This window comes from Sminthopsis crassicaudata, chromosome 5, assembly GCF_048593235.1.
Source record: "Sminthopsis crassicaudata isolate SCR6 chromosome 5, ASM4859323v1, whole genome shotgun sequence".
Lineage (NCBI taxonomy): Eukaryota > Metazoa > Chordata > Mammalia > Dasyuromorphia > Dasyuridae > Sminthopsis > Sminthopsis crassicaudata.
In genome coordinates this window covers 67,953,031-67,979,896 of record NC_133621.1, presented here as the reverse complement: position 1 = coordinate 67,979,896, position 26,866 = coordinate 67,953,031, and the positions used below count along the sequence as shown (strand labels likewise).

The 26,866-nt window shown below is 33.9% G+C and overlaps 1 protein-coding gene across 1 annotated transcript in view; it reads right to left on the bottom strand.

Moving 5' to 3' along the window:
* CCDC7 (coiled-coil domain containing 7) overlaps nucleotides 1–26,866 on the bottom strand; it is a 117,614-nt gene that overhangs the window by 39,583 nt on the left and 51,165 nt on the right. The window contains exons 9-13 of the mRNA XM_074267070.1: nucleotides 21,696–21,770; nucleotides 18,510–18,585; nucleotides 14,979–15,009; nucleotides 12,876–12,974; nucleotides 8,087–8,184 (exon numbers count right to left, since the gene is read on the bottom strand). Of these exons, the coding sequence (XP_074123171.1) occupies nucleotides 8,087–8,184; nucleotides 12,876–12,974; nucleotides 14,979–15,009; nucleotides 18,510–18,585; nucleotides 21,696–21,770 (379 nt within the window). The remainder of the gene's footprint in view (nucleotides 1–8,086; nucleotides 8,185–12,875; nucleotides 12,975–14,978; nucleotides 15,010–18,509; nucleotides 18,586–21,695; nucleotides 21,771–26,866) is intronic.

Here is a 26,866-nt window from a genome sequence, read left to right as displayed (position 1 = left end):
TTAAGAAAAGTGAAAACATTTAAATGTCAATGTATAAACTAACATTTTAAAATAATGTTTACTAATCAAAACCATATTGATCAGTTGGACAACCTTGGTCATTATAATTACACATTATTCAATTTCATATTTTTTACTCTATTCAAATATTCAAACTTTGTATATATTGGTAGCCATTCATTCAATTTATGAAAATAAATATTTATTAAATACAGTTATACTGTCTACTAAGGGTCAAGAATGATGTTCTGGGGACACTTGAGCTTGAAAGCAGAGAGGAAAGATGAAGAATAAGCTCAAGGCCTAAGTACAAGAACATAGAACTCTGAAAATGTAGCCATTGCTCTAAGCCTGAGAACAAAGCCTGATTCAGTTCTAGCCTTCAGCCCAATATGTATACCTGCAATGGAATAAATACAGCAGACCAGACCACAAGAAGCCCCAGGTTTAGTCACTGAACCTGTAGAACCTATCAGTGGACTAACAGTGACTGAGTCCAGTAGCTTCTATTGTAATACGACTATGCACAAGCCAAACCTGGATCAGAAACTTGCAGAGGTCTGACTAGGAGGACAGATAATAGGCCTCATCCTGGGTCATACCATTTTGACAGCACTAAAAACTTACAAGACCCCAACTGAGAACACAGAAGGAAGGGGGGGTATTCAAATGAGTGAAATCAGAAATGCATGTGGTACTGAATTTGAGATTAACCATTGTTGAAAATTATGAAATCAATAATGAAAATGTGTATGATATGAATAGCTTTCAAATAGTTTGAAAAAAATTATGAGCTATCCACCAATTCTTAATTTTTGTTTTAGGACAAGAAGTGTAGAAATTTCTTAACCATTTTTGTTGTAGTGTTGTTTAGTTGTTCAGTCATGTTTGACTCTGTGTGACTCCATGGACTGCAGAATAACAGGCCAGCTCCTTCCTCCTATCCTCCACTATCTCTCAGAGTCTCTCCAGGTCCATATTCATTATTTCCATGACACTATCCATCTCATCCTCTGCCATTCCTTTTTCCTTTTCAGTCCTATCTTCTCATTATTTAAGCTTCACTTGAATTAATTTCTTTAAGTCTTCTCTAGCACCACAATTCAAAAATGATAATTCTATAGCTCTCAACTTTCCTTATAGTACCAACTCTCACAGTCATACATTAGTACTAGAAAAACCATACCTTTGACTTTGTAGGCAAGGTGATATCTCTGCTTTTTAGTGTGCTTTCCAGATTTGCCATAGTTTTCTTTCTAAGGAGCAAGCATTTTTTAATTTCATGGCTGCAATCACTATCTGAGGTGATCTTTAAGCCCAAGAATATAAAACTTGATGCTACTTTCATTTCTTCTCTCTCTACATCCTAGGAAATGTTAGAACCGGTTGCCAGGATCTTGGAGGTTTTTTATTTTTGTTTTAGGGTAAGCTTCACGCAAGCTTTTATACTCTCTTCTTTCATCTCATCAAGAGGCTTCTTATTCTTCCTTCATTTTATGCTATCAAAGTGGTATCATCTGAATATCTAAGATTGTTGATATTTTTCCAGCAATTCCAACTTTTGATTCATCTGCCATGTACTGTGCATATAAGTTAATTAAACAAAATGACAATATGTAGCTTTGTCATACTTCTTTTCTAATACTAAACCAAACAGTTGTTTCATATTTAGTTCTGTTACTTCTTGGCTCACATACAAGTTCCTCAGGAGAAAAATAAGATGATATGTATTTAACCATTACTTTTGAAATATGTACTTGTTTCTTTTATGAAAGACAGAAAGAGAGTGACTAAAAGGTATGATAGAAAGAGATCACAGAGAAATGCAAAGCTGTGTAAGGAGAAAAAAATAAAGAAAGAAAACAAGGGATTTAAAAAAAAAAAGAAAGAAAAGAAAAAGGATGCATGGGAGATAGCCAGTGCAAAAGCTATAAGAAAACAGAAGACAAAGTATTGAGTGTGACAAGTACAAAGCACACCAATTTTACTAGACAACAGAGTAATGAGACTATATATAATAGGTTGAAATCAGGCTGTAACAGGCTTTAAACACTAAACAGTGAGCTTCCTATAAGCAGCAAGGAAACAATATGGTCAAATCTATACTAAAGGGGAAAAAAACACTGGTTACTGAATGGAAAATGGATTGGAAAGGGAAGATAATCAAGACAAGAGGTCAATTAGGAATCCACTTCAATAGTATAGATAAGAGGTAATGGAAGTGGAGAACAAGGATGGTAACTGTCTACTTGAAGAGAATGGAACATATGAAAGACATGAAAATTAAAATATAAAGACATGGCAACTAAAATTCTGGATTAAGGAGAGTGAGCAATCAAAGATAATGAGAATGTGACAAACCTGTGATCCCATGTGGCCAGTAGTTAATTCTCAAAAAAGAGAGGGAAGTTTACCTGGTAGAGGAATGGGTTTGGAATGAGGGGAAACTAAATTCTTTTGCTTCGGATATGCATTTGAAATTATCTATGAAAATTCCAATTTCCAATATCCAATAGATGATTGGATAACCTATAGTTAGATGTAGAAATTGTCTGGATAGAGATACTTAACCACATTGGAATCTGTGGAGGAGAGAGGAGGAGGAGACAGAGAGAGACAGAAAAAGAGAAACAGAGAGATAGAGACAGAGACAGAGAGGGAGGGAGGGAGAGAGATAGAAGAGGGAGAGAGGAGGGAATGAGAGAAAGAGAAGGAGGAAGGAAGGGAGGTAAGGAGAAGGAGAAAAGAGAACCCAAGAAAGAACCCTGAGGAAACCTATAGTTAGAGAAATATAATAGAAGATATAGAGAAAGAGAGACAGCTAGGTGGTGAAGTGGATAGAAATACCTAATCAGGAACACTTATTTTCCTTACTTAAAATCTGGCCTCAGATATTGACTAGCTGTGTGATGGTGGGCAAGACATTTTGTCTTGTTTGACTTGATTTTCTCATTTGTAAAATGAACTGGACAAAGAAATGGCAAACCACTCCATCATTTTTTATAAGAAAACCTCAATGGGGTCAAAAAGAATTGAACATGACTGAACAATATAGATGATGAATCAGCAAAGGAAACTAAAAGGAAATAGTCAGATGAATAAAAGAGCCAAGAGAATGTACTATCATGAAATCCCCGAGAGGCTAGTCAACAAAATCAAATTTTGCATAAAGGTCAAGAAGGATGAGAACTAAGAAAAAAGCCATCAGATGTGTTAGGTTTGTGTTATCACACAAGTAACAGCAAGAGAAAACTCCTATTTTATTTGTTTGACAACACATACTCTCTATGAAGCAATTTCTATATGGTCTGCTGTGCTTTCCTTGGAAATTTTCTCAGGGACATTTTAAAAGTCAAACAATTCAACAGGCAAATGCTTAATATAATTTTATAAAATTTTCTTCAACCACCTATAATCCCGTAATTAAGTGACCCCAAAGTTTGAAAGGGGCAGCTAAGGTGGCACAGTGAATAGTGTCCTGTCTGAAGTCAGGAAAACTCCTCCTCCTGAGTTCAAATCCAGCTTCAGACACTTCCTAGCTGTGCGACCCTAGTTCACCGGGTTTGCCTCAGTTTGATAAATACTTGATGACTGATTAAATGATTGATCATTTAATTTTGTGATTCACAAAAGTTTGCCTCCATAGTCCTCAAGACAAGACTCACTAGCTATCAACAATATTATTATTATTATTTATATGATTATATATTATATTAATATATGTTTTATAAGTAATAATGATAGGTGGCATTTTAAAAGTCCTTCAAGGTTTGCAAGATTCTTTACAAATATTACCTCATTGAATCCTTATAGAAATCCTGGGAGGTGCTGTTATTATCCTCATTTTACAAATGATGAAACTGAGACAAAGGTTAAATAACTTGCCCAGAATCACACCATTAGTATCTGAGGCTATAATTCAGGCCTTTCTAACTCCAAATTCAGGGCTCCATCTCTTGTGCCACCTAGCTGCCTTTTATTTAATGAATGCCTATTATCTAGAAGTTACCATGTTAACCCCTGGGAATAAAAAGATAAGTCACAGTCAAAAAGCTTATAACCAAATCACTAATAAAACAAGCCTCTTTGTTTTGGTGTCAGTAACATGTTTCCTCAGACATATTTTGTGTTGCAAAGAGTACAATAGAATGTTCCTTCAAGTGGAGTGGAAAAAACAGTGGATTCAGACCCAGAGACTTGAGTTCTAACCTTGGTTCTGTTCTTCCCTATGACCTTGGACAAGTAACTCTTTTATATTTCTCATTGGTTCATCTGTCTAAAGAATGCTTTGAAACACATGATCTTTATGTTAGATAATCTTCTAGAAAGAGTACAGGCCTGAAGTCAGGAAGACCCAAGTTTGAATCTAGCCTCAGATATTTACTAGGTTTGTGACCTTCATCTGTAAAACATGGAAAATAATAATAGCACCTACCTTCCATGGCACATAGTAGGCATTTAATAAATACTTGTTGATTAATTAATTGATCGGCCATATCAGGTCATAAATAACTGTCTCCATATCTTTCAGGACAGACTCATTACCTAAAATTCAATAAACATTATTATTATGAGAATAGTAAACATTATAAGGATTGAATGAGATAATATTTGTAAAATGTCTTCACAAATCTAAAGAGTGTTATATAAATTCTAGCTCTGCAGTTTAAAAATTCTTTGATCCTCTATGTTGCTGGAAGGTCTAAAGACAGAGGACAAAACTGTGGTGATTCAGGAAGCCAAGATTTAGTTCAACATAAGGAATAACTAAAGAATGCAGATTCCTTTAAGAAAAGAATATCACTTTTATCTTTATATCACTAGTACAAAGTTACCCAGTAATTGCTTATTGAATTAAATTGTTCAACAGATAGAGCTATCTGAAAATGGAATCATTTCCAGTCTTACATTTCTTATTGCCAATTAGACATCTTGAACTGGATGACCCAAAGATATTTTAAACTCAACACGTCCAAAATGGAACTTATCTTTCACTTTCCAAGCTTTCTTCTCTTCCTAACATCCCTATTGCTGATGTATCACCATTCTTCCAGGTACCCAGGCTTACAACATTGTGAACTGAAGTCTGATCTATTCTTCTTTCAGTTCATTTCTCTCATATACCTCCTTATCTCCTCTGGTACTGCCACCAGTCTGGTATAGGTCCTCATCACCTCATGCCTAGACTAGTTCCAATAGTCTGTTGTTGATCTCTCAAATCTCTCCCCTCTCCAATTCATTCTCCACTCAGGTGTCAAAATATCTTCCTGTAGCCCAGTTGTGACTATCACTCTTTCCCATTCAATAAACTCCAGTGACTCCCTGTTCCTTCCAGGATCAAATAAGCAATCCCCTGCTTGGCTTTGAAAGCCCTTCATCTCCTGCTTCCAGTCTAGCTTTCAAGTCGTCTTCTTTACATTTTGCTCTTCCTCCTCTATGATCCCAGAACACTGCTGTCCTGGTTGTTCTGCATGCAGGGCATTCCACCTTCTCATTCTAAGCACTTCGCTGATCATCTCTCCCCCTCCTTAGCACACTTCCCTCTTCAAGTTCTCTCCTTCACAATATTCCTGGCTTTTGTCAATTTTCATTTGAGATCCTACCTTCTATAAGAAGGCTTTCCCTTTACAAAAATAGGCAAAAAGCAGTCTTTGCTCTTAGGGAATTGCTTAATGGTGAAGACAACATGTAAAAAGATATATGTGTGTGCATACACACATGTCCGTGTGAGTATACAATGCATATATATATCTCATGAGCACAATAGATGTGTTTACATGTAATAAATACGTGTGTTGTGTGTGGCAAGATAAAACTTTCTGATGTGTACTGCGTGTATATAAAATACATGTGTGTACATGCATGGTTGTATACACACATGCATTTAGTGTTGTAGGAATACATGTTATAAAGACAACACATATATAGGTTGTATATACACATGTTGTATATATACAAGTGAGGTTGTTGTTTATCCTTCCTTCTAGAAAAAGATCATGATATCCGGGAGGAGGGGAAGGATACCATGACAAGCAAGTGAATTAAGAGTGAGGGAGGGCTGGGCAAAGTAACCTGCCTCACTTTCTCCTCCAGAGCAGAAAGACTGGAGAGGGCCCTGGATGAAATGGGAGATCTATCTAGATGCATAAATATGTACATAATAAGTATCTGCATTGTTGTCTCTTCCTTTAAACATACTATGAGATGCATTAAGAACAGAAACTATTTTTGCTTTTGCCAACCCAATCTTCTTCATGATAATTGTTTTCTGTCACTGGAGGTATTCTAGCAAGGACCGAATGATCATTTCTCAGCAAAGTTGTAGGAAGGATTTATGTAACAATATTCTAAGGATCCACAAGATGGCAATATTTCCCAAAGATTTTTTTTTCTTTTTCTTTTTCTTTTTTTAACTAAAGCCAATGAGGTGAAGTAAATGAGGCTTTTTTAATTAACAATGTATAATATAAGAAAATACTGTAAGAAGCCAAAGGAAATTGAAAAGCAATAAAGATGATGGTTTATGTGAGAAAAAGAAAACCACTTGGAAAGAACTTGTTTCACTCTTTCTTTGAATTATTATTTCTCAGAAAGACCACCTTTCACAGGAAATTAAACATATAATAAGATGAAACACCTTCACTTGACTATTCACAAATATTAATAAAATTGAGCACTAAGTCTATGCTCGTCGCTGCGATAGATACACAAGGACTAGTCTTTCAATTCAATTCAATTCAGCAAATATCTACTAATAGCAACTATATGCAAGATATAATTCTAGAAATCTGGAAATGCCAAGGCAAAGAGGGAAAAGGGGGAAAAAGGAAGAGATGAGGGAACTTGTACAACACAGGGACTCACAAATAGGTGAGCTTTCCCTGCAGCCTCTGCCATTTCTTCTTAGATGTTCTTTCTTGATCTTTGGAATTCTTTAAAGCTCAGATCATGTACTACCTACTACAATGATGTCTTTTCTGAATCCTCAAGAGTTTGTACATACTTCATCTTCTGAAATTATTTTGCATCTAGTTTCTACACAAATCCATAGTTTATGAACCATTAGCAGCTTTTTCAGTAATGTCTGACTCTTCATAACTCCATTGGGATTTTCTTGGCAAAGATACTGTTCTGTTTGCCATTTCCTTCTCCAGCTCATTTTATAGATGAAAAAACTGAGGCAAACATGACTTGCCCAGAGTCATACAGCTAGTTAAGTATATGAGGCTGGATTTGAACTTTCTGATTCTAGGGCCAGCACACTTCCCCTACACCACCTAGCTGCCTATTATGAGATAGTACTTAATGCATGTCTTTCAAATAAGTGGCTACAAGTGCCTCCTCAGTACAATAAAGACAGCATGGCATAATGTGTCCAAGAATGTGGATTCTAATTTTTGCCTTTGAGGCATACTGGCTATGTGACTTAGGTGAAATCAAATTCCTCCCAGTGACCCTGTCACCTGACTAAGTTGCCAATTCAGGTGCTAAACTTTCTTATACAAGGAAAGTTCTCTATACCAATACAAATAGGAGTTTGCTTAAAAAATGTTTGCAGTAATTCTTGATGTGTGATCAAACAAAACATTAAAAATACCTATTTGCTTAGAATACTCTACAAGACCCTTGGGAAGATACATAGTTTACATAAATTCCTGCCCTCAGGGAATCTGCACCCTCATTTGGAATGGAAAGAAAGTGACAGAGAAGATAAAAAATACTAATTACTAGCACATACAACTATAATACACAAATTATGTGATAAGTATATTTTTAGGCTACAAACCTAAGATCTATATGAGATGTAGTACAGGAGGAGTATATGCCAGCAGGAAGTTCACAGAGGGCTTCCTAGAAGAGGTGGCATTTGAATTAAGCTTTAAAGGATTGAGTGGGGCCAAGACAGATAGAGAGGGAGAACATTTCAGTCTAGAACATATGAGTCTAGGTAATAATAATAATAAGGTACATAATCATGAGAGTTCATGGTCAAGTGGGATAATGGTAGAGTTCAGCTAGAATGCAAAGTGCATGGAAACAATGTGAATCCATTTTTAAAAAATTATCTTTTATCCTTACTTCTTACCTCTCTAGATCTCCATTTTTAATTGAGTCTCTAGATGAAGTCTTTTCTGATTTTTTCCTTTGCACCTCCAAGAGTATCTTTTCTCTCTGTAGCAATTGCTAAATAATGATAAAATCAGAACAATCACAGGTTATATCAAATCCTTATATGGTGTTATCACGAGATAAGTTTTTGTTTCTATTTTATGTTTTTTATTTCAATATGAAACTGGAAGAAAAAGAGGGAATATTGAAAAGTCATTCCTTCCTAGGTCCATTTCGGTCTATCTCAAGGACCTTTTATTTTATTTACCTACTCAATCAACTCAAATTTTCCCATGAACTAAAGGGATAAAGGTGAATATGAAGTTAAGATACACCTAGGAAGACGGAGGATTCCTTCTGTTCATGTATCTGCTGATTAATCTAGAGCAGGGGTTCTCAAACTACTGGCCTGGGAGCCAGATGTGGCCGGCTGAAGACATTTATGCGGCCCAACAGGTTATGGCAAATGGGCTGAGGGGTGGAGACAGAGTGTGAGTTTTTGTTTTTACTATAGTCCGGCCCTCCCACAGTCTGAGGGACAGTGAACTGGCCCCCTATTTAAAAAGTTTTGAGGACCACTGATTCTAGAGGGTCACTACTACAGTGCCCCTGTCCTTTGAACAGAGGCCAAATTTCAGTAAGTCAGTTCAAGGAGTATTGGGCTGGAAGTCAAGAGATCTGGACTCTAGTTCTTGCTGTCATACTCTAAATTTATATTTTCTTCTCTGTAAATCTAAGTACATGAGAAAAGTAGTCCATAAGATCCTTTCTGACTCAACAACCCATGGGTGAGGCTTCTTACCTTAGCTCAGCATTAATTTCAGAAAATAATTAAATCAACTTTTCTCTGATTTGGGCCAAGTAATTTCCCTTTCCTTAAAAGCATCTATTTTGCTGCGAGAGTTACCACTCCACCTTCACCTCTCAGTAATCAGACTACTTATATGCCAAATATGACTTAACTGACCTGGTTACCCATGGCAGCTATCAAATGTCTACTTCCTGTAGGAAGCATTGTCTGGCTCCAAGGTAATCTTAGGGTCTCCCAACACAGGATGGTATCCTATTCTATTCTCCTCCCTCCTCAACTTCTCCCTTTCTACAGAGGGTTCCTTTCATGCCACTTAGTCTATAGAATAGTTTGCAGTATTTGACCAAGAGCAAAATTTCTAGTTATGGGCTTGCTAGGAGCAAGCATGTTGTAGGAGCACAACATTTGATGTGCAGTATAATAGAAGCTATGCTATGGTGAAGTGTGTTATAGTATTATTTTACTGTATATACTGTTGCATGTCTTTCAAGGAAGTCACATAACAAAATTAGTTTGGTAGACTACAAACTTTACTTGGATGTAATGATGAAGCAGGGACTTTAGTACTGTAGATATGCCCCTCCGCTCATGAAAAATACCACTTCTCCCCACTTCTCAAGATTTGTAACTTTTTTGTCTGTGTTTTCTCATTAAACCCTCCATAAAAATACCTACCCAGAATACTGGGGACTTCATTCTTTAATTGTCTGGTATATTGATAGGTATATGCTATTCTAATGTTTTCATTACTTAACCAGTGTGCTCTTTTTCTCATCCATATGTATCTTCAACACTTATCTTTTTCACATTGATTCTTGTGCACCATCACTGGTAACACTGTAGACTGATTATAATACCTAACATATAACTTTCAGCAATAACAGACTTATAAATGTTATAGGCATATGAGAAAACAGTCAATGGTTTTAATATTCTAGGAAAAAGAATCAGTCTTTCACTGAAGTTATGTTATATTAATACAGAAGTTAGAGTGGATTGCCAACATCACTCCCAGCAAAATGCCAGATAGGCATTTACCCCTTAAAGTACCCCTCCCCTACAATGATAAATTCACTGCGTCAAGACTATCCAAAATTCATTATTTCCTATTAAATAACACAGTGCCCCAAAATGACAATAAGCCCCAATTTTCTAGTCCTTTTGGTTCATCCAACATAGACAAATCTCTGTCCATTCCTTTGGTTTTTCATTTAGTCTACAGTGGTGAGTTCATCAACGTCAGAAAGTCCTGGTGTACATCTTATGTCCTCAGAATAAAGTCTACAAGGCCTATCATTATATTCTGTTATGTCAGTTTTAGGGGAATTTTTTCATGATAATAGCAATATCCTCTTAAGGGGGGATATAAGTTAGAAAGAACCTTTTAAATTAAAAGGAAAAAACACAAATTTCCATTTTAAAAAAAACATGCTTTATGAGAATAATTACCTTCTTTTACCTATTTCTAGTTCACTATTGGGCAGGTAAATGGAGAATCCAGCCTGGAATCAGGAGGATTTGGCTTCAGATTCAGCCTTATACACTTAATAGCAGTGTGATCTTGGCAAGTCACTTAATTCTATTTGCTTCAGTTTCCTCAGTTGTAAATAAAAACATTTGTAAAACTTCCTCATTTCTTCTCTTAAGAAAATGGCAAACCACTCCAATATTTTTGCCAAGAAAACTCCAAATGGTGTGACAAAGAGTTGGACACAACTGAAAAATAACTCAACCAAATCATTTTATTCATTCCTTCCTTCAGTCATTAAAAGAATATTTTCAGGTTCACCTACTTTGTAAAAGTATTATGTTATTATGTATATTTTTAAAACCTTTCAACATTCAACATTACAAAATTCACAAAAATTATGCATTAAAGCAGGCCAGCATATATATATATATATATGTATATATATATATATATATATATATATATATATATAGCTTATATAATATGTTATTAAAAGGTGGCAAGGAAGGGTGTATCAGAAATGCTATGTAAAAATAATATTTAAATAGTGCTTTAAGTTTTGCAAATCACTTCTAAAAATATTAGTTTCATCCTCACAACCATTTTGTGTAGTTGTATTATTATTATTCTCATTTTATAGTTGAGGAAACTGAGGCAGATAAAAGTAAAATGACTTTCCTAGAATCATATGGTTAATAAAGAATTTGAAGCTAGACTCAGATCTCCATGAGGCCAGGTCTAGAATTTTATCCATTGTACTACCTAGGTGCCTCCAATAAGCATTTATTAAGCACCTTTTGTGTTTCAGGAAATGTTCTAGGTGCTAGAAATACAAAGAAAAAGAAGGTGTCTCTGCTTACATAAGTCTCTGCTTATATTTTCCTGGTGGGGAAAGGACATCTATATAAATCATCTTTTACCTGGACTATTGCAATGGGTTTTCCAATTGCTTTCCATGCCTCCATGCTCTTTTTATACCAATCCATCCTCTATTCAGCTGCCCATAGTAATCTTAAAGCTCAGGTCTGCTCACATTACTCTGACCCATCCCCTCACTTTATAAACTCCAGGGACTCTTGGAGTAAACAGCAGGTCCTTTTTGGCCTTTAGAGATCTTCATAATGACTCTTTACTACTTTATAGTCTTCTTTCATTGAATCTCCCTCTATGCACTCTAGCATCCAGGTATGTGGCCTAATTTCTAATCCTCAGACACAACACACCATCTCCATGGCGAATGCCTTTGCATTGGATGATCCTTGAAGCTGCAATGTTCTTCTCCTCACATCTACTTCCTAGCTTCCTGGACTACTTTCAAGACAACTCAAATGCTAATTTCTGCAGGAAGCCTTCCCTGGCCCTCTTGTTTCTAGTCCCTTTCCCCTTAGCGTTACCTCCTACTTACCTGTACATAGTTTCTTTGCATAGGTATAGCATATTGTCCTCACCCCCTTTAGAATGGAAGCTCCTTTGGGACAGGGATCATAAATTAGCCTTTCTTTGCATCCCCAAAACATCATGATGACTAGCACAAGGTAATTGCTTAATAAATACTGAAAGAATTGCTTCCTTATAATTGGCAAGAATGAGGGGTAAGGGATAAAAGGGGAGAGATATTGTAGACTTGTAACTTGGTTTAAGAAATTCCAGGTGAGAAAATTTTCTCTACAAATTACAGATCAGCTATTGTTCTGCAGCTTACAGTCTTAAGAGAATTACTTGAGGTACTAAAACTTAGTAACTTAATCAGGGCTGACCAACCATTAGATTTATTAAGTGCCTATTCTATGCAAGTTATTAAGACATATGTTAAAAGGAAAGAGAACTGACCTCAAAGCTAGGAAAATTTAGATTCAAGTCTTATATCACATATATAAATATAGATATAATATGTCCTATACAAAGAATAATAAATCATACATATCATATATAATATGTAATTTTTGACATGCTATGCCTAGTTATATGAGACAGGACTTGAGTCCAAGTCTTCCCAACTCTGAGGTCAACTCTCTTTTTCCCTATAATTTGTGTGCTAATGACTTGCAAGTTGTAAGCATTTAATAAAATGTTAAATGAATAAAAGCTATTTTAGATGACAGAACAATTATTATTTTTTTAAAGTTTTGTTGTTCAGTTGTACCTGACTGCAACCTTGTGGATCATTGCAAATTAGGATCCCACGACTATAAAAATGTCTGAGGTTGCTTTTGAACTCAGTTCTTCCCGACTCCAGGACCAAAACTCTACTCACTGAGCCACCTAGTTGACTCTTTTTTTAAGTTTACCTAATAATCAATGTTAAGTGAATAAAAATATTAACCTGAGATAGTGGCATCGTTTTATTTCATGATTTTTAAAGCAGAACTGTTTCCAAAAAATGTTAGGGACAACTAAAACATTTTTCAAAATATCTTTTTGATGCCCTACCCCCCCCAAAGTACTATTTTCATTGTTATTTTTAAACTCTAAAATCATACTAACCTCTATTTTTTCTGGACCCTTGATTTTTTTGAGTTCATTCTCTAAGATAAATTTTTCTTCTGTTACTATATCTAAATCATTTTGAGTCATCTTGTATTTCTAAAAGCAAATGTTATATTGTTATATGACAATGTAAAACTTGCACATCTCAAATTATAGTTAAGATAAATAGTAATAAGAAATTAATGAAAAAACAAGTATGTTTAATGTTTTATTTTTTAAATAAGCAGTTAATTTAGGTCCCAAGTTACCTTTGTTTGGAGGCAGAACCTAATCAGGGTTTGCATTTCAAAAACAAAGATTTTGAAAACCCACGGTCACTCATACACTATAATGAAATATAATTTTGCAGGAATATTACTACATTAAATTTTTTTAGAAAATAGTACATTTTGGGACTTACTTTTTAAAATTACCATGTCCATTTAAAACATTAAAACAATGTATAACACTGAGAATAAGAGAAGTTGAACAAAACTATGAGGAAAAGACAGATGCATTTTTTGAATCCTATGTATAAATCTCACTTGGAAGTATCTAAAATTTACTTTTTTATTCTGGTCATTTTCATCAGGTTTGTTATAATATCTTCAATAGGTTAACATTACTTATCTTATTCATTAGTTATAGTAAGCTGGAAGAATTTAGCATATAACTTCTCACTAAACAACACTATTTGTTATTATCCCCCCTGCTAAAAATTGCCTATACATGCTGAAACAGTGAAAAAAGGGAAAGCAATTATATAATTAAGAATTTTTTTTGAAGAAAAGAGTTTGTCAAAGTTGGCTTATTTTCATACACACATTTATCATTAGTTAATCAAAGTATCTTTTTCAAGCACTTGTCACCTCTTGGAGTCTGGATTTAAAATAAACATAAACAGTGCTTAATAATGTAATATTCAAAGTTATGGTATATGAATGTTATGGAATATTATTGTTCTATAAGAAATGATCAGCAGGATGATTTCAGAGAAACCTGGAGAGACTTGCATGAACTGATGCTGAGTAAAATGATAATAACGAAGAGAACATTGTACACAGCAACAACAAGATTATATGTGATGATCAACTGTGATAGACTTGGCTCTTTTCAAAAATGAGTTGATTCAGGCCAATTCCAATAGACTTATGATAGAAAGAGGACTGTGGGGATCAAATATGGAGCACCACATAGATTTTCATCTTTTCTGTTGTTTGCTTTTTTTCTTTCTAATTTTTTCCCTTTTTGATCTGATTTTTCTTGTGCAGCATAAATATAGAAATATATATAGAAGTACTGCACATGTTTAACATATATTGGATTACTTGTCATCTAAGGAGGGGTGGGCAGAAGGGAGGGTTTTGGAACACAAGGTTTTACAAGGATGAATGTTGAAAAACATCTTTGCATGCATTTTGAAAATAAAAACTATTATTAAAAAAAATAATAAAACATTGCATTAATCTACAAAAAAAAAAAAGAATGCTATATTCGCTCTGTTACTCCCTGAATCTCAGAGGGATCAAAGGAAGTCTATCACACTTTTAAAACAGCACTATATGAGGTCCCTTTGAATTCTAGATCTATGATCCTACTAACAATGAAGAAATTCCAAATATATTCATATAGATATTTCATTTCTTCAAATGAAATTTTATGAAATAAACTAGTAAATATAAGTGGCACTGAGAACATCATCACATCTTATATGTCAGCAATATATAGTTTAGTTTCTAAAATAAGTCATGGAAAAACAGAATTTGTAGCCTAAGAACAGAAAAAAGAGACAGATCCCTAATTAAAGAGGACATTGTACCAAATTAGAGAAATTTTACATTGGATATAGCACAATATTAACTGTATAATGTACTAGTTCAATAACTTTAGAAATATCCTGAATATCAGATCAGAGATTTATTCACATCTAAAATTTAGTAATGTTAAGAAATAACTTTTAATACAGGTTAGATTTTTGATAGATTTTTACCAAATAACTAGAGAGCCTTGTATATTTTAAAACAATTCTAAGAACTGTTGAATGTATCAAGAGCAATGTGCTGCTGATGCACTTACTACAGGAAATAAGACAATTTCAATTTGAATGTAAAGCATACTTACAAACTCAAGGGATTCTAGGTCATTCATCACTCTGGAGAGAAAAAACAAATTTCATAAATAAAATATTCTCCATTAATAATTACTGCATAAAGAGAATTGTATAAATATGATTATACATATTGAATTTAACATATATTTTAACATGTATACCATATATTGGATTGCTTGCCATCTAGGGGATGGAGTGGGGGGGGGGTGGAAGAAGGGGAAAATCAGAAACACAAGGCTATGCAAGGGTCAATGCTGACAAATTATCCATGCATATGTTTTGGAAAAACAAAAACAAAAACAAAAAAACTGTAATTAAAAATAAATAAATAAATAAAAATTTTTAAAGGAACAGAACCTCACCTCCCCCCCAAAAAAATATAATAATTACTGCATAAAACCTTAAGTTTACACAGAAGCAGATTTCTGAATATTCTAAATTAAATTTAAATGTGCCACTAACATTCAAGTAATTAGGTTTCTTAATCAAATTTATGGACTAGTGTTTTTCTTTTTCTCCTGATCTCTCCTATTTGCCTAAAAAGTAAACTTACTAACACTCCTGCCATAATAATGTCATGGGGCATATAAAAGTTAATATTTAAATTGGACAATTTTACTTTGGTGACTAAAGTACTAAAATAATTTATTGATACATTTTAAGAGTCATACTGAAACATCATACAGTGCTATCTACCATCATCTTTCATTAACTAAACTTGGTTTTTTGGTATGAGTGTCTGAATTTGTTAAAACAGTATGTTAAACTCAAGTTCATTAATTTGATTCTTGTGTATTCTACTTAGGTCAATTGTTTTGATCACATATAGGCTATAGAAAATATAGTATTATAGCAACAAGAAGATTATATGATGAGCAATTCTGATGGACATGGCTCTTTTCAACAATGAGATAATTCAGGCCAGTTCCAATGATTTTGTGATGATGAGAACCATCTACACCCAGAGAGAGGACTGTGGGAACTAACTTAAGTGTGGATCACAACATAATATTTTCATCCTTGTTATTGTTGTTTGCTTGCATTTTATCTTCTTTCTCACTTTTTTCCTTTTTGATTTGATTTTTCTTGTGCAGCAAGATAATTGTATAAATATGTATATACATATATTGGATTTAACATATATTTTTGCCATATTTAACACATATTGGATAACTTGACATCTAGGGGAGAAAATAAGGGGAAGGGGAGAAAATTGGAATACAAAGTTTTGTAAGGGTTAATGGTGAAAAATTATCCATGCATATGTTTTGAAAATAAAAAGCTTTAATAAAAAACCCTACAAATAAATAAAAAGTTATAACGGAAAAAGTGGAAGGAGAAGGAAAAACAATAACAAAAATATTTATTAAAAAAAATCAGACAGCAAAATTAGGGTTTTTTTAAGTTCTTTATATTATGTTTCTTGCAATTGCAGGAAAGGAAAAAAAAATTAAAGGCAAAGGAAAAACTTTGAAACTCAAAATCTTACAAAAAATGAATTTAATGAATTTAAAACTATTTTATATGTAATTACAAAAAATAATATACTATTAAGTGAAAAAGAAAAAAATTAAAAACTCCTAGGGGATATTATCTCTTATTTTTGACTTCTAATCCCTAGCTTCAAGCATGAGAACATGCAGTAAAAACTTAAAACTTTGTTATTGAAAGATACAATGAAACTACTTTTCACTGAAAAATAAGCCTTTGGGACTTTAAAGCCATCAATTCTTTCTGTACTTAACTTTTAGGAGTAATACAAAAAAAAAAAAAAAAACAAGGGTTTATTAAAAGAAAATAACTAAAAAAGCAAAAAGTATAGTATTGGATTAACACCAACAACTAACTGCATGATGACTCTTCCTTTGAATCCCAGACATCCCTGCCTGATCTCCAAAGATGAGATCTACATCTTGTCACAATTTCTTTCTAAACTCTTTTAAGATATTTTGCACCTGAGCTAAGGGAAAATGTTACAAGGATACTGCCAATATTCTTTTCCATTTATCCCCTCTTTGGGTTATAAAACCAAAGGAACAGTGAATGATTCGTTGCATAGAGCATTTTATTTCTGCCTGAACATTTCCTAGTTGTCTTACTGAAGGGGCTTTCCATATTTCCTGTAATTGAGTTTCTAGGTCTGGGTAACAAATTGGCAGTTCAGGCTGCCTATGCAAAGCCTTCTGTTGATGCATCTACAAAGGTAAGAGTCTGACAAATAATAATTGTTTTATGTATCTTTCCAAGAAAACATAATGATAAATTTATTGCATAGTCACTTTATGCATATCAGTGTAAGACCCAACATTGATTGGTCACACACAAAATGAAAACACAAAATATAATGCAGACAGGTGTTTTGTTGTTTTTGTTTTTTTTTTCCCATCCCAAGCCTATGAAATGACAAGAAGTCTTTTCAAAGGAAAAGGAAACATAAAATCTGAAGACTCTAGGAAATATTTGTCTGCACACATTTCCTAGCTTCACCAAGGGACAAGGGTTAGTCACTTCCAGTTTGAAAATAATAGAGAATGAATAGGTTTAGATAATGAGTTATGTTTTAGAAAAATTAAGTTGGAGATATTTGGAAATAGAGATAGAGATAGGAAGTTGAATAGGAGTTGAATATAAATCTAGAGCCCAGGAGAGAGATGAGAACTCAAAACATAGTTTGGAAGTCATTTCCTTAGTGAAAATGATTGAATCAACAGGACTCAAGCAGATCACTACAGAGAAAATGTAGAGAAGAGAGCCTAGCACAGGACTCTAAGCTACACTCACACATAGGGAATGGATCACTTATCTTGCAAAAGCTGATGAGAATAATAGTTTAAACAGGTAGTAAGAGAATCAGGAAATAGAAATATTATAAAGTATTATAAATATCAGTAGTGTTAATACTGAAAAGAATTCAAAAAGGGTGAGATTTAAGAAAACACTGAGAAAACTATCTCTGAGTATGAATGGGAGGGGACCCATGACAAGAATATTGTTCTAGAGTGGGTATGCAAGTGGACATCTATCCCAGGTTCAAGGTACTCTTTTCAATCTGTACCTGTAAAAACTAAATTACCTCTCTTTGTGTCTCCATTGCTTAGCATAGTAAGTGCTTAAGGAATGCTATTGACTGAGTGGCTCATTTATAAAATGAGATTGAACATTGAAAATGTCCTCCAAGGGCCACTGTAGCCCTAGATCAATGATCTGTGACAAATTAACAAACAGAACATTATTCTGCCATTAAAAGTTACAAAAATAATGTGAACATTTAGAGAAATCTTAGATCTAGATGTAGCAAAACACACAAAAAATTGAAATTATAATAATTTATACATATCAATTATAGCTAAACAAAAGTTAGGTTTATCACTCATAAAGTATCTGAAGAGGTTACAGTTTGTTATTTTTGTTGCTCTTCCTGGTTGGTTGGTTTTTTATTATGAGATTGATTCAATATACATCAGAATAAGAAAGTTACTACAAATACAGTTAAAATTATCAGTCATAAAAAAAATTTACTTATCTGAATAACTAAAGCTTACCGTTGCAACTTAGTTGTTTGTTTATCGAATATTTTAAACATTTCTTGAAACTGAAGATACACTGATTCAGTAGATTCTGAGGATGAAATAATGAAAACCAAAGATTTTTTAAAAGCTCAATAAATGTCATATCTCATGAGGAAAGCATGTTGAACCCAATACTGTTTAACTCATTTGGTGTTAAAATGAGCAAAACCAGACACATGGACAGAGAAGATAGTATAGACATATATGCAAAAAAAAAAGTTTATTAAGGAATGTTTATGGCTAATCTGTTGATATGGCATCAGGCAAAAGTCTAGAATGTTAATGATGTATAGTAACATTTGATGTTGAAAGATCAACATATCTTACAGAAGAAGTCTGACAAGCAAGACTAATAATTGAAGTTTTCAATGTATCAACTGATTCAAAGGCTAGGATAAGATGCAGTGCCTAGCACATAGTAAGCATTTAATATCTGTTGATTGATTTATGTTGTTTTTAAAAAGGGAAAGGAAGGTCCATATTGTCAGATGTTAACAAAACTCATTCTTTCAAGAGATTATATTCTTTTCCCTACTGTTATTTCCTAGCTAAGGGGGAAAAATTATAAGATTATGTTCTCAGGTACATATCTGCACATCTGAGGAAGAATTAACTCCTAAGTTAATTTATACAATGATTCACCTAACTTGGACTGACTTCTTAGCTTCCTTAGGTAACCCTACATATACAAATAAATTAAGGTTCTCCAAATTCATTCATTCCTATCATTATTCCCTTGAAATGGGAAATGCTAGGGAGTGACATAAGATTCACACATGAATTCTGACTTAACCATTGGAAGTTTACCAAGGCTATCTATATCAGCAACTCACCACCCAAAAATAGGATTCCCAATATGAGAGTTTGTTATGCCTTCTCTGAGTTTGATCTGAATACCCTGGGCTTAGACAAATGTCTTCCTGGATGAATGGAAATCACTGGTTGATGGACAGCATTGGGTCGATAATTAAGAAAAGTGTCCTAGGGATTTCAGATGTCAGATGCTAACCACTGGAGATACAATGAAAGGCCAAAATATGCCCTCAAGGAGCTCATATTCTAAAGGCAATACAACATATAAAAATTGTATACAAAATGTATACTGTGTATAGCTTTATAAGCTGTATTTACCAGCACAACTAGTGGAGCCCTGACAGGTATTTGCTCTACTGAGCCTTTGATAGAGAAACAAATTAGGATATGATTACCACATTCCATCTTCTGTCCTAAATGGTTTAAAGCCCCCTCATTTGGAGTAGACAAAAATCTACCTTAGAGTCAGGGGTTCTGAGTCAAAAGGGACTCAAATGGCTGAGTAGCACTTCTCAGTTGTCTCCATTAAAAGATTCAACTTTTTAGCGAGTCTTTTTCTTGAACTCACAAAGAACTTGGTTCAACTGAGTCAAAATATAGCATTTGGAAAGGGAACGGCAATAACTGTGAGTCAGAGTGCATTTAAAGATAATGAGCAAACAAGGAAAACTGAAAGAGAAAGGGGGAAGATGGTAGAAAGTAAAAAAATAAGGAGGAAAGTTGAAGAAGGGAAAACAGGGAAGACATAATAAAGATAAAGAGATGAATGAAGGAGGAGAAAAGAGAGAGACAAGAAAGGTAGGGGAAAGAGAATGAAACAATGAGGCAAGCTGAGAGGAAAAGAGGAAGATAGTGGATAGGGAGAAATAAAAAAGGAGAAGCAGAAAAAGGCAGGAATAAAGAACAAAGATGGAGGATGGAAGAAGAAGAAGGCAAAGACAAAAGATGAAAGAGGGAGGAGAAATAGAAGAGGGAAAATAGAGAAGAAAGAGAAGAGAAAAAAGGAGCAGCATAGGGAAACGGAGAAACAGTGCATTCAAGAGCAAGACTTGTTTGACTTAACTTCATTTTTTTCTGACAAAATGATTAGACTGTTATATGAGGAGAATGCCATAGAGATAATATAGTTAGAATTTAAGTGAGGCATGTGTCAAAACTTTGGATGGAGAAAAGTGGGCTGAGAGTACAGTTAGATGGATTTGGAACCTGAAAGACCAGACACAAATAAAGATCTGGAGGACTACTTTGTAAAGCATTTCAGATCAGGTATAGGGTAAGTTAGATATTTTCTAAGATCAACCATTTAGATCAATATCAACTCTGAAATTCAATGATCACCTGATTTATGAAATATTGCATAGAAAAGAATTACTAGAAAGTATGTTATATATAATTCATTTGAGCCTCACAACAACCTTTTGAGGTAGACTGGGCAAGTATTGTTACTATTAAGTTATAGATGAGGAAACTGAGGATAAGAGATTTTAAATGAATTGTCCGAAGTCCCATAGCTAGTAAGTGGCAAAATGAAGTCTTAAATTCATATACTGATTTTGAAATGTCATTCTATTTTTGTCACCTTCTTTGGTGAATAGATTTTATAGAATTCCAAAGTAGAAATGTGCCCCAAAAGGACATCAAAAGAAACCTATATTGATCAAGAATTCCAAGTTCCTCATATAACAAACTGAGGGTCTCAGAATGATTGTGTAACTTGCCAAAACTCCCACAGGTAGTTGGCAAAACGATTATCTTGACTCTCAGAGTTCAGAATCATATTGTCTCCAATAAATTAAAAAGTATTGTGACACTATTTCTAAATGTCAGTTTGGCATTATATACTACTATATAATTTCTACCTATCTTTCAGGGCTATTCATTAAACCATAAAGTGCTATGTGTAGAGGAGTGATTATTATTGACATTGCAATTACTGTAACTAACATGATAGTAAACTATGGAGTTAGGGCAGCTAGGTGGCACAGTAGACAGAGGTTCAGGCCCAAAGTCAGGAAAACTCATCTTCCTGAATTCAAATTTGACAGCTACATGACCCTGGGCAAATACTTAACCCTGTTTGCCTTACTTCCTCATCTGTAAAATGAGCTGGGGAAGGAAATTGCAAACCACTCCAATACCTTTGCCAAGAAAACCACAATCATGAAGAGTCGAAGACAGTTGAAATGACCAAAAAACAACAAAATACAGAGCTAAATTAAATCAACAAACTATAGTATAGTGAAGCAATTTTTTTTCTTTTTTTTTTTATTCATTTTTCCAAATTATCCCCTCCCTCCCTCCACTCCCTCCCCCCCCCCCATGGCAGGGAAGCAATTTTAAACTCACCTGGTGAAAATACATTATCCACAATGTTCTTGATACTTTCTATGAACTCATCATTTTCAAAATTTGCACTAAAGTCTGGAAGAAAATGAAATTTTCATCATTTTACTACTATGTACAGCTTTTTAAAAGTAATTATAGGGATAGGGAATGGATCTGTGATTTTATTGGTATAGCAAACTCCCAGGTAAGAAAACCCCCTCTCTGCCCATGCAGGCCAGGACCTTCTCTGCAACTGAGATAACTTTAGACAAGTGCCCAGAAATCAAGAGGCTTGCCCAGAGTCACATAGGCAGGGTGTATTAGAGGAAGATTTTGACTTAGGTCAAGGCTGGTCCTCTAACCACTATACCGTACTATTATTTTTGTAGGATATATAAAAGAAATAACAGACACAGTCCTTACTATCAGACGGTTTATACTCTCGTTGTTAAAATTAATGCATATGAAGCACAAGGATAATGTATATTTGTCTGAGAGATCATAATGGACTATCTAGAAAAGGGAGAAATCATAGAGGACCTTGAAACATAGCATAGCATTTGGAGAGGCAAAAAGACGACAAAGAGATTTTAAAAAGAAAGGGCAACATGAACCCCAAAAAGCAAGGCAAGGAGACCCCAACCATCATTCTCTAAGGGCTCTGTCTTGGGTCCATTTCTCTACTCCTACTTCTCTATACTGATGATTCATCCGCTTCAATGGGCATTGATCACTAATTTCTCTCCTGAATTCTACTGCCATATCACCAATTGTTTGTTGAATATTGTTAACTGAATGTCCTATTGTGATCCCAAACACATTATGTTAAATATCCTAAATCTTTTCATATTATACCTGATCCTCTTCCAAACTTCTCAATTTCTACTGAATATTCTACCACCCTTCTAGTCTCTCAGGTTTGAAACCTTGAAGTTATTCTTGACTCTTCACTCCATTTACCACCTCTATCTAACCTTTGGTCACATCTCGTTAGTAAGTCTATCTCTCACATATGCCCCCTTTTTTCCAATCTCACAGCTACACTCCTCATTCAAGGCTTCAACATTATTGTAGAAGTCTGCTAGCATTTATGGTGCATTTATACAGCATCTACTACGTGCCAAGCACCACAGTGCTAAATGCTTTACAGTTATAATTTTTTCATTTGCTCCTCACAATAACCTGGAAGGTACCATTATTCTTCCATTTTATAGATGAGGAAACAAAGGCTGAGGTAGATTGACTTGTCACAGTTACTAATTTGAACCCAGGTCTTCCTAGTTCTAGATCTTGTGTTCTATCTACTCCAATAATTGGTCAATTAATAAATTGGTTTCCTTTTTTCCTATCTCTTGTTTCCAATCTATCCCTTATACAACTGTCAGGAAAATCATCCTAAAGATTTGATTATGTAAATCCCATGCTAATAAAGACAAAAATGAACAAAAAAAATCATGCCTAAAATATACTCAACTCTGTCTCTCAGAATCTGTGTCTCCTTTTAAAGCTCACAAGAAGAGTCCAGAGTTGAGCATTAAAATTCCTAGGAAAGTATACTTTCCTAAGCTGCTTTCAGGGAATGAATCCTGTTCATGTTACTTTGGTTTAATGGGGTTACATTATAGTACAACCACTAGAAGCAGTCTTTCCTCTTAGCACTGGAATAAGAAAAAAATAATAAATACATAATAAAACATCTATTAAGTGTTTGTGCCACCACAAATCAGAATCAATATCAAAACACCAAAACCATACCCGACCCCAATACCATAAATTTAGAAACAATGGCTTATTGAGTTCTCCAGCAAGGGAACCCCACCCACATGGGAAGAGACTTCCTAAAGGGGAAAAAAAAAAAAAGGCAAAGCTTACATAGGTTTCAATTTAGACAGGTGGTGAATTAGATATAGGGTACCTCAGGATTGTTCAAGACTATTTCTGGGAGGATTCCTCCTCCTGGGAAGCAAAGGGGAGGTGGTAAACTCTGATTGGATAGGCCAACTTCTGAAGGCTAGTAGCAGGAGAGGGTATTCTTCAGATTAGCTATCTCTTATAATTCACTCTGATAGTGACAGGAACAGTCCTTGCTGTGTTAGTCATAAAGAAGGTAATAGACAGGGTGGAGGTTGTAATACAAATAGGGTCAGGAAAAATAGAGGAACTGCAAACAAAATAAATTTGTTTTAGTTTTCACTGCTACCCACAATTCCCCTCTTTAAAAACTACTGATAGTCTCACAATTGTTTTTAATGATTCCTAAATCAGTATCAGTTAAATAAAAATGATAAACAACTGACAGAATAGGGAATAGATCCATAACACACATAAAACAAGCAAAAATACAATAGAATGAATAAAGAAATCCAATGTAGCTGTAACTTTAGGGGTGTCAAGTCCTTTGACAAAATTTATGATCTTCAGGTATCTGGCAAGCACCTCCTATACACCTTTCAAACATCTATGGGTGGATCAGGGCAGGTTTGTGGAGATATTTTCTTGACTTTCTTTAGGTACCAGTTCACTGGTGAAGGTTCTCTGCTAAAGTTTCCTAGGGATGAATAAGTTAGTAAAACCTTATAAAACCTAATCAAATTGATTTTTATGATAATTAGTTCATGTGGTGATAACCAGCTCAGTTCTTGTGAAACTTCCCTTATAAACAAACCTGTCAAATAGACTAAATAAAAAGTTAATTTATATTTGCTTCCTAATATAGCAATTCAGAGTGCTTGGGCATATCAACAACAAGATTCATTGTATTTTTTTAAATTACTGTTTTATCTGGCAAGATTAAAGGGATTTGCTAAGAAAGAAATGAAAGATATAATTCTAACAACTTCAAGACTGAACCCTCCAGGCCCAAGCCTAAGGACACATGCACAAAATGACTTAAAATAAGTGCAACAGCATACAACATCCTTTGTTCTGTTAAATTTCAAATAATAATTAAATTTTTGGAATAGCCAATTACTCAAAAAAGTTCTACATTATTCATAGGGCATCATAGTCAGACTCAGGATTAATCAGATGGGAACTATTCCTCTTCAAAAAGGAAATTACACAATGGGGAAACTGAGCCAAGAGGATCTTACCTTTGCCCGTATAAAGTTCTCCCTTAACTTTCCCAGACGTAGACATCCACCTGAAGCAGTTTTCAGATTACACTACCTTTGAGTAATTGTGGCATTTCATTCAAATGGTGGCTTACTGACTTAATGGTAATTTAGGCATTTATACTTGAATTCAAAATTCAGATCAATAAAAATTTCAGTCCTAAGAGATTTTGCCTCAAATATCAAGTTTCATTTGTAGCTCAGTTTTAATTGTAGCTCAGAGCTAGGTATAGTTTTTATTTCCCTCATGTTGTTGCGTTAATACTTAACAGTAAAAAATTTACTAGTCCTTTCTTTTAAAAAATCACTCAATATAATTTTCTTCTTTTTGAGTTAAAACTCATCCTGGTGCAAAAATCAATCACTTGAAATTAAGGAAATAATTACATTCTGGAATTCCACAAAGATGGTAAATATATGATCACTCAAAACCCAGAAAAAAACACTACTTCCAGACATAATTTTATAATTTTCTTAATCACAAAACATCAGATAAAACATTTCTATACCATAGCAAATTCCTTCTTTCAGTTTGACAAAGGGTATTTGTGACAGAAAAGGGGATCCCATTTTCTCAGTGAGCCAACTGATTATTTTAGAATTTCATAACATTTAGCAAGTGTTTTTTTACAGGGCCAATAATATTTTATGACTTTGCCCCAGTAGGCCAAAGAACCCAGAAAGTTTAGTAGGAAAGTTTTAATAAGATGATTTTACAAGGTCATCTTTTTTCTTCCAATTTCCATAAAGCAATTATTATTTTTCCTTTTGAAAATATACCTAATCCTTGAAAGTTTTAACATTATCAAAATAGTTTAGTAACAATAATTTCACATATGCAGATCAAAAGGAGTAAATCTTTCCAATGATGCAATTGGATCATCTTCTTAACAATATTTCTTATACAATGATGATTTCCCAAAATTCACAATAAAAGAAAATTTGAAATACAATAATAACATACACAATTACTATGTTTCAAAGCAACCAACTCTGTTGGACGTATTTCCAAATTATCTTATATAGAAAATAACTTCATTCTTTTAATTACTTTTTGTCATTCTATTCTGATTACATTCAACACTAGTAGAGAATAATTTTGATCCAATTATACCTTTAACAAAACTTAACTTTTGGAGATTCTAAATATATTGTCTTAAATGCAAATATTAAGTATCTTTTTTATTAAGGCCTGATTTACTTATAGAGGATCAAACATTATAATTATCATAACAGAATACATCTCATACAAAATGAAAAATTCAATCATATCTGGATCTATTCTCACAAATAGTATAAAGAATCTAAATTTTTTCAAAGGCCATTTAACACTAGTACTACACATTATAGAACTCACTACTTTTTGACAAGCTGTATTCTCACTCTCTTTTAGGGTCTAATAAAAATTTTTGTATTCCTCTCACAGGACTAAAATATACCTGTAAGGAGAGACTTTTGGCATGCTATCCTCAAATAATTCATGTTGCAATTATATTTCTCTATTTTCTATAACACAAAAAACACATAAAATTTCTCATCTCCTTATTTCAAAGAAGTAAATTTTTTAAAAAATGTTTCCTTAAACTGTTCTTTCCTAACCCCAAATCTTTTACTTTCAAATCCTCCATTCACAGTAAATGTAAAGAGACTTCAACTTTAATTTTCTACCTATTCTCATATCATCTCTACTTGCTTAAATTTTCTTAGTTCTCTTTTTATATCCTTCCAGTGGACTTTGATTAAAGACCTTCAGAACTTCCCCCTTCTTGTTTCTTTAATGTTCTGATTTGATGCTTCTTTTACTTTCTTCTACTTTCTTAATTCTATCTCAACCTTATTTTTCAATTACATCCCAAACTATGTATGGAACTTTTCTTCACTCCACTGAATTTCTTCTTTATAATTTTATGCAAGTTTTTATTAAACTATACCAATCAATTGCAAAACTGTTATCTTTTTGAAGTTAATAACCCTAAAGGTATTATTAGCAGCTTCATTTTTAGAGGTGAAGAAAATGAAGCAGGTAAAAGTTAAGTGGCTTGCCCAGGATCACACAGCTAATAAGTATATGAGTTTGAA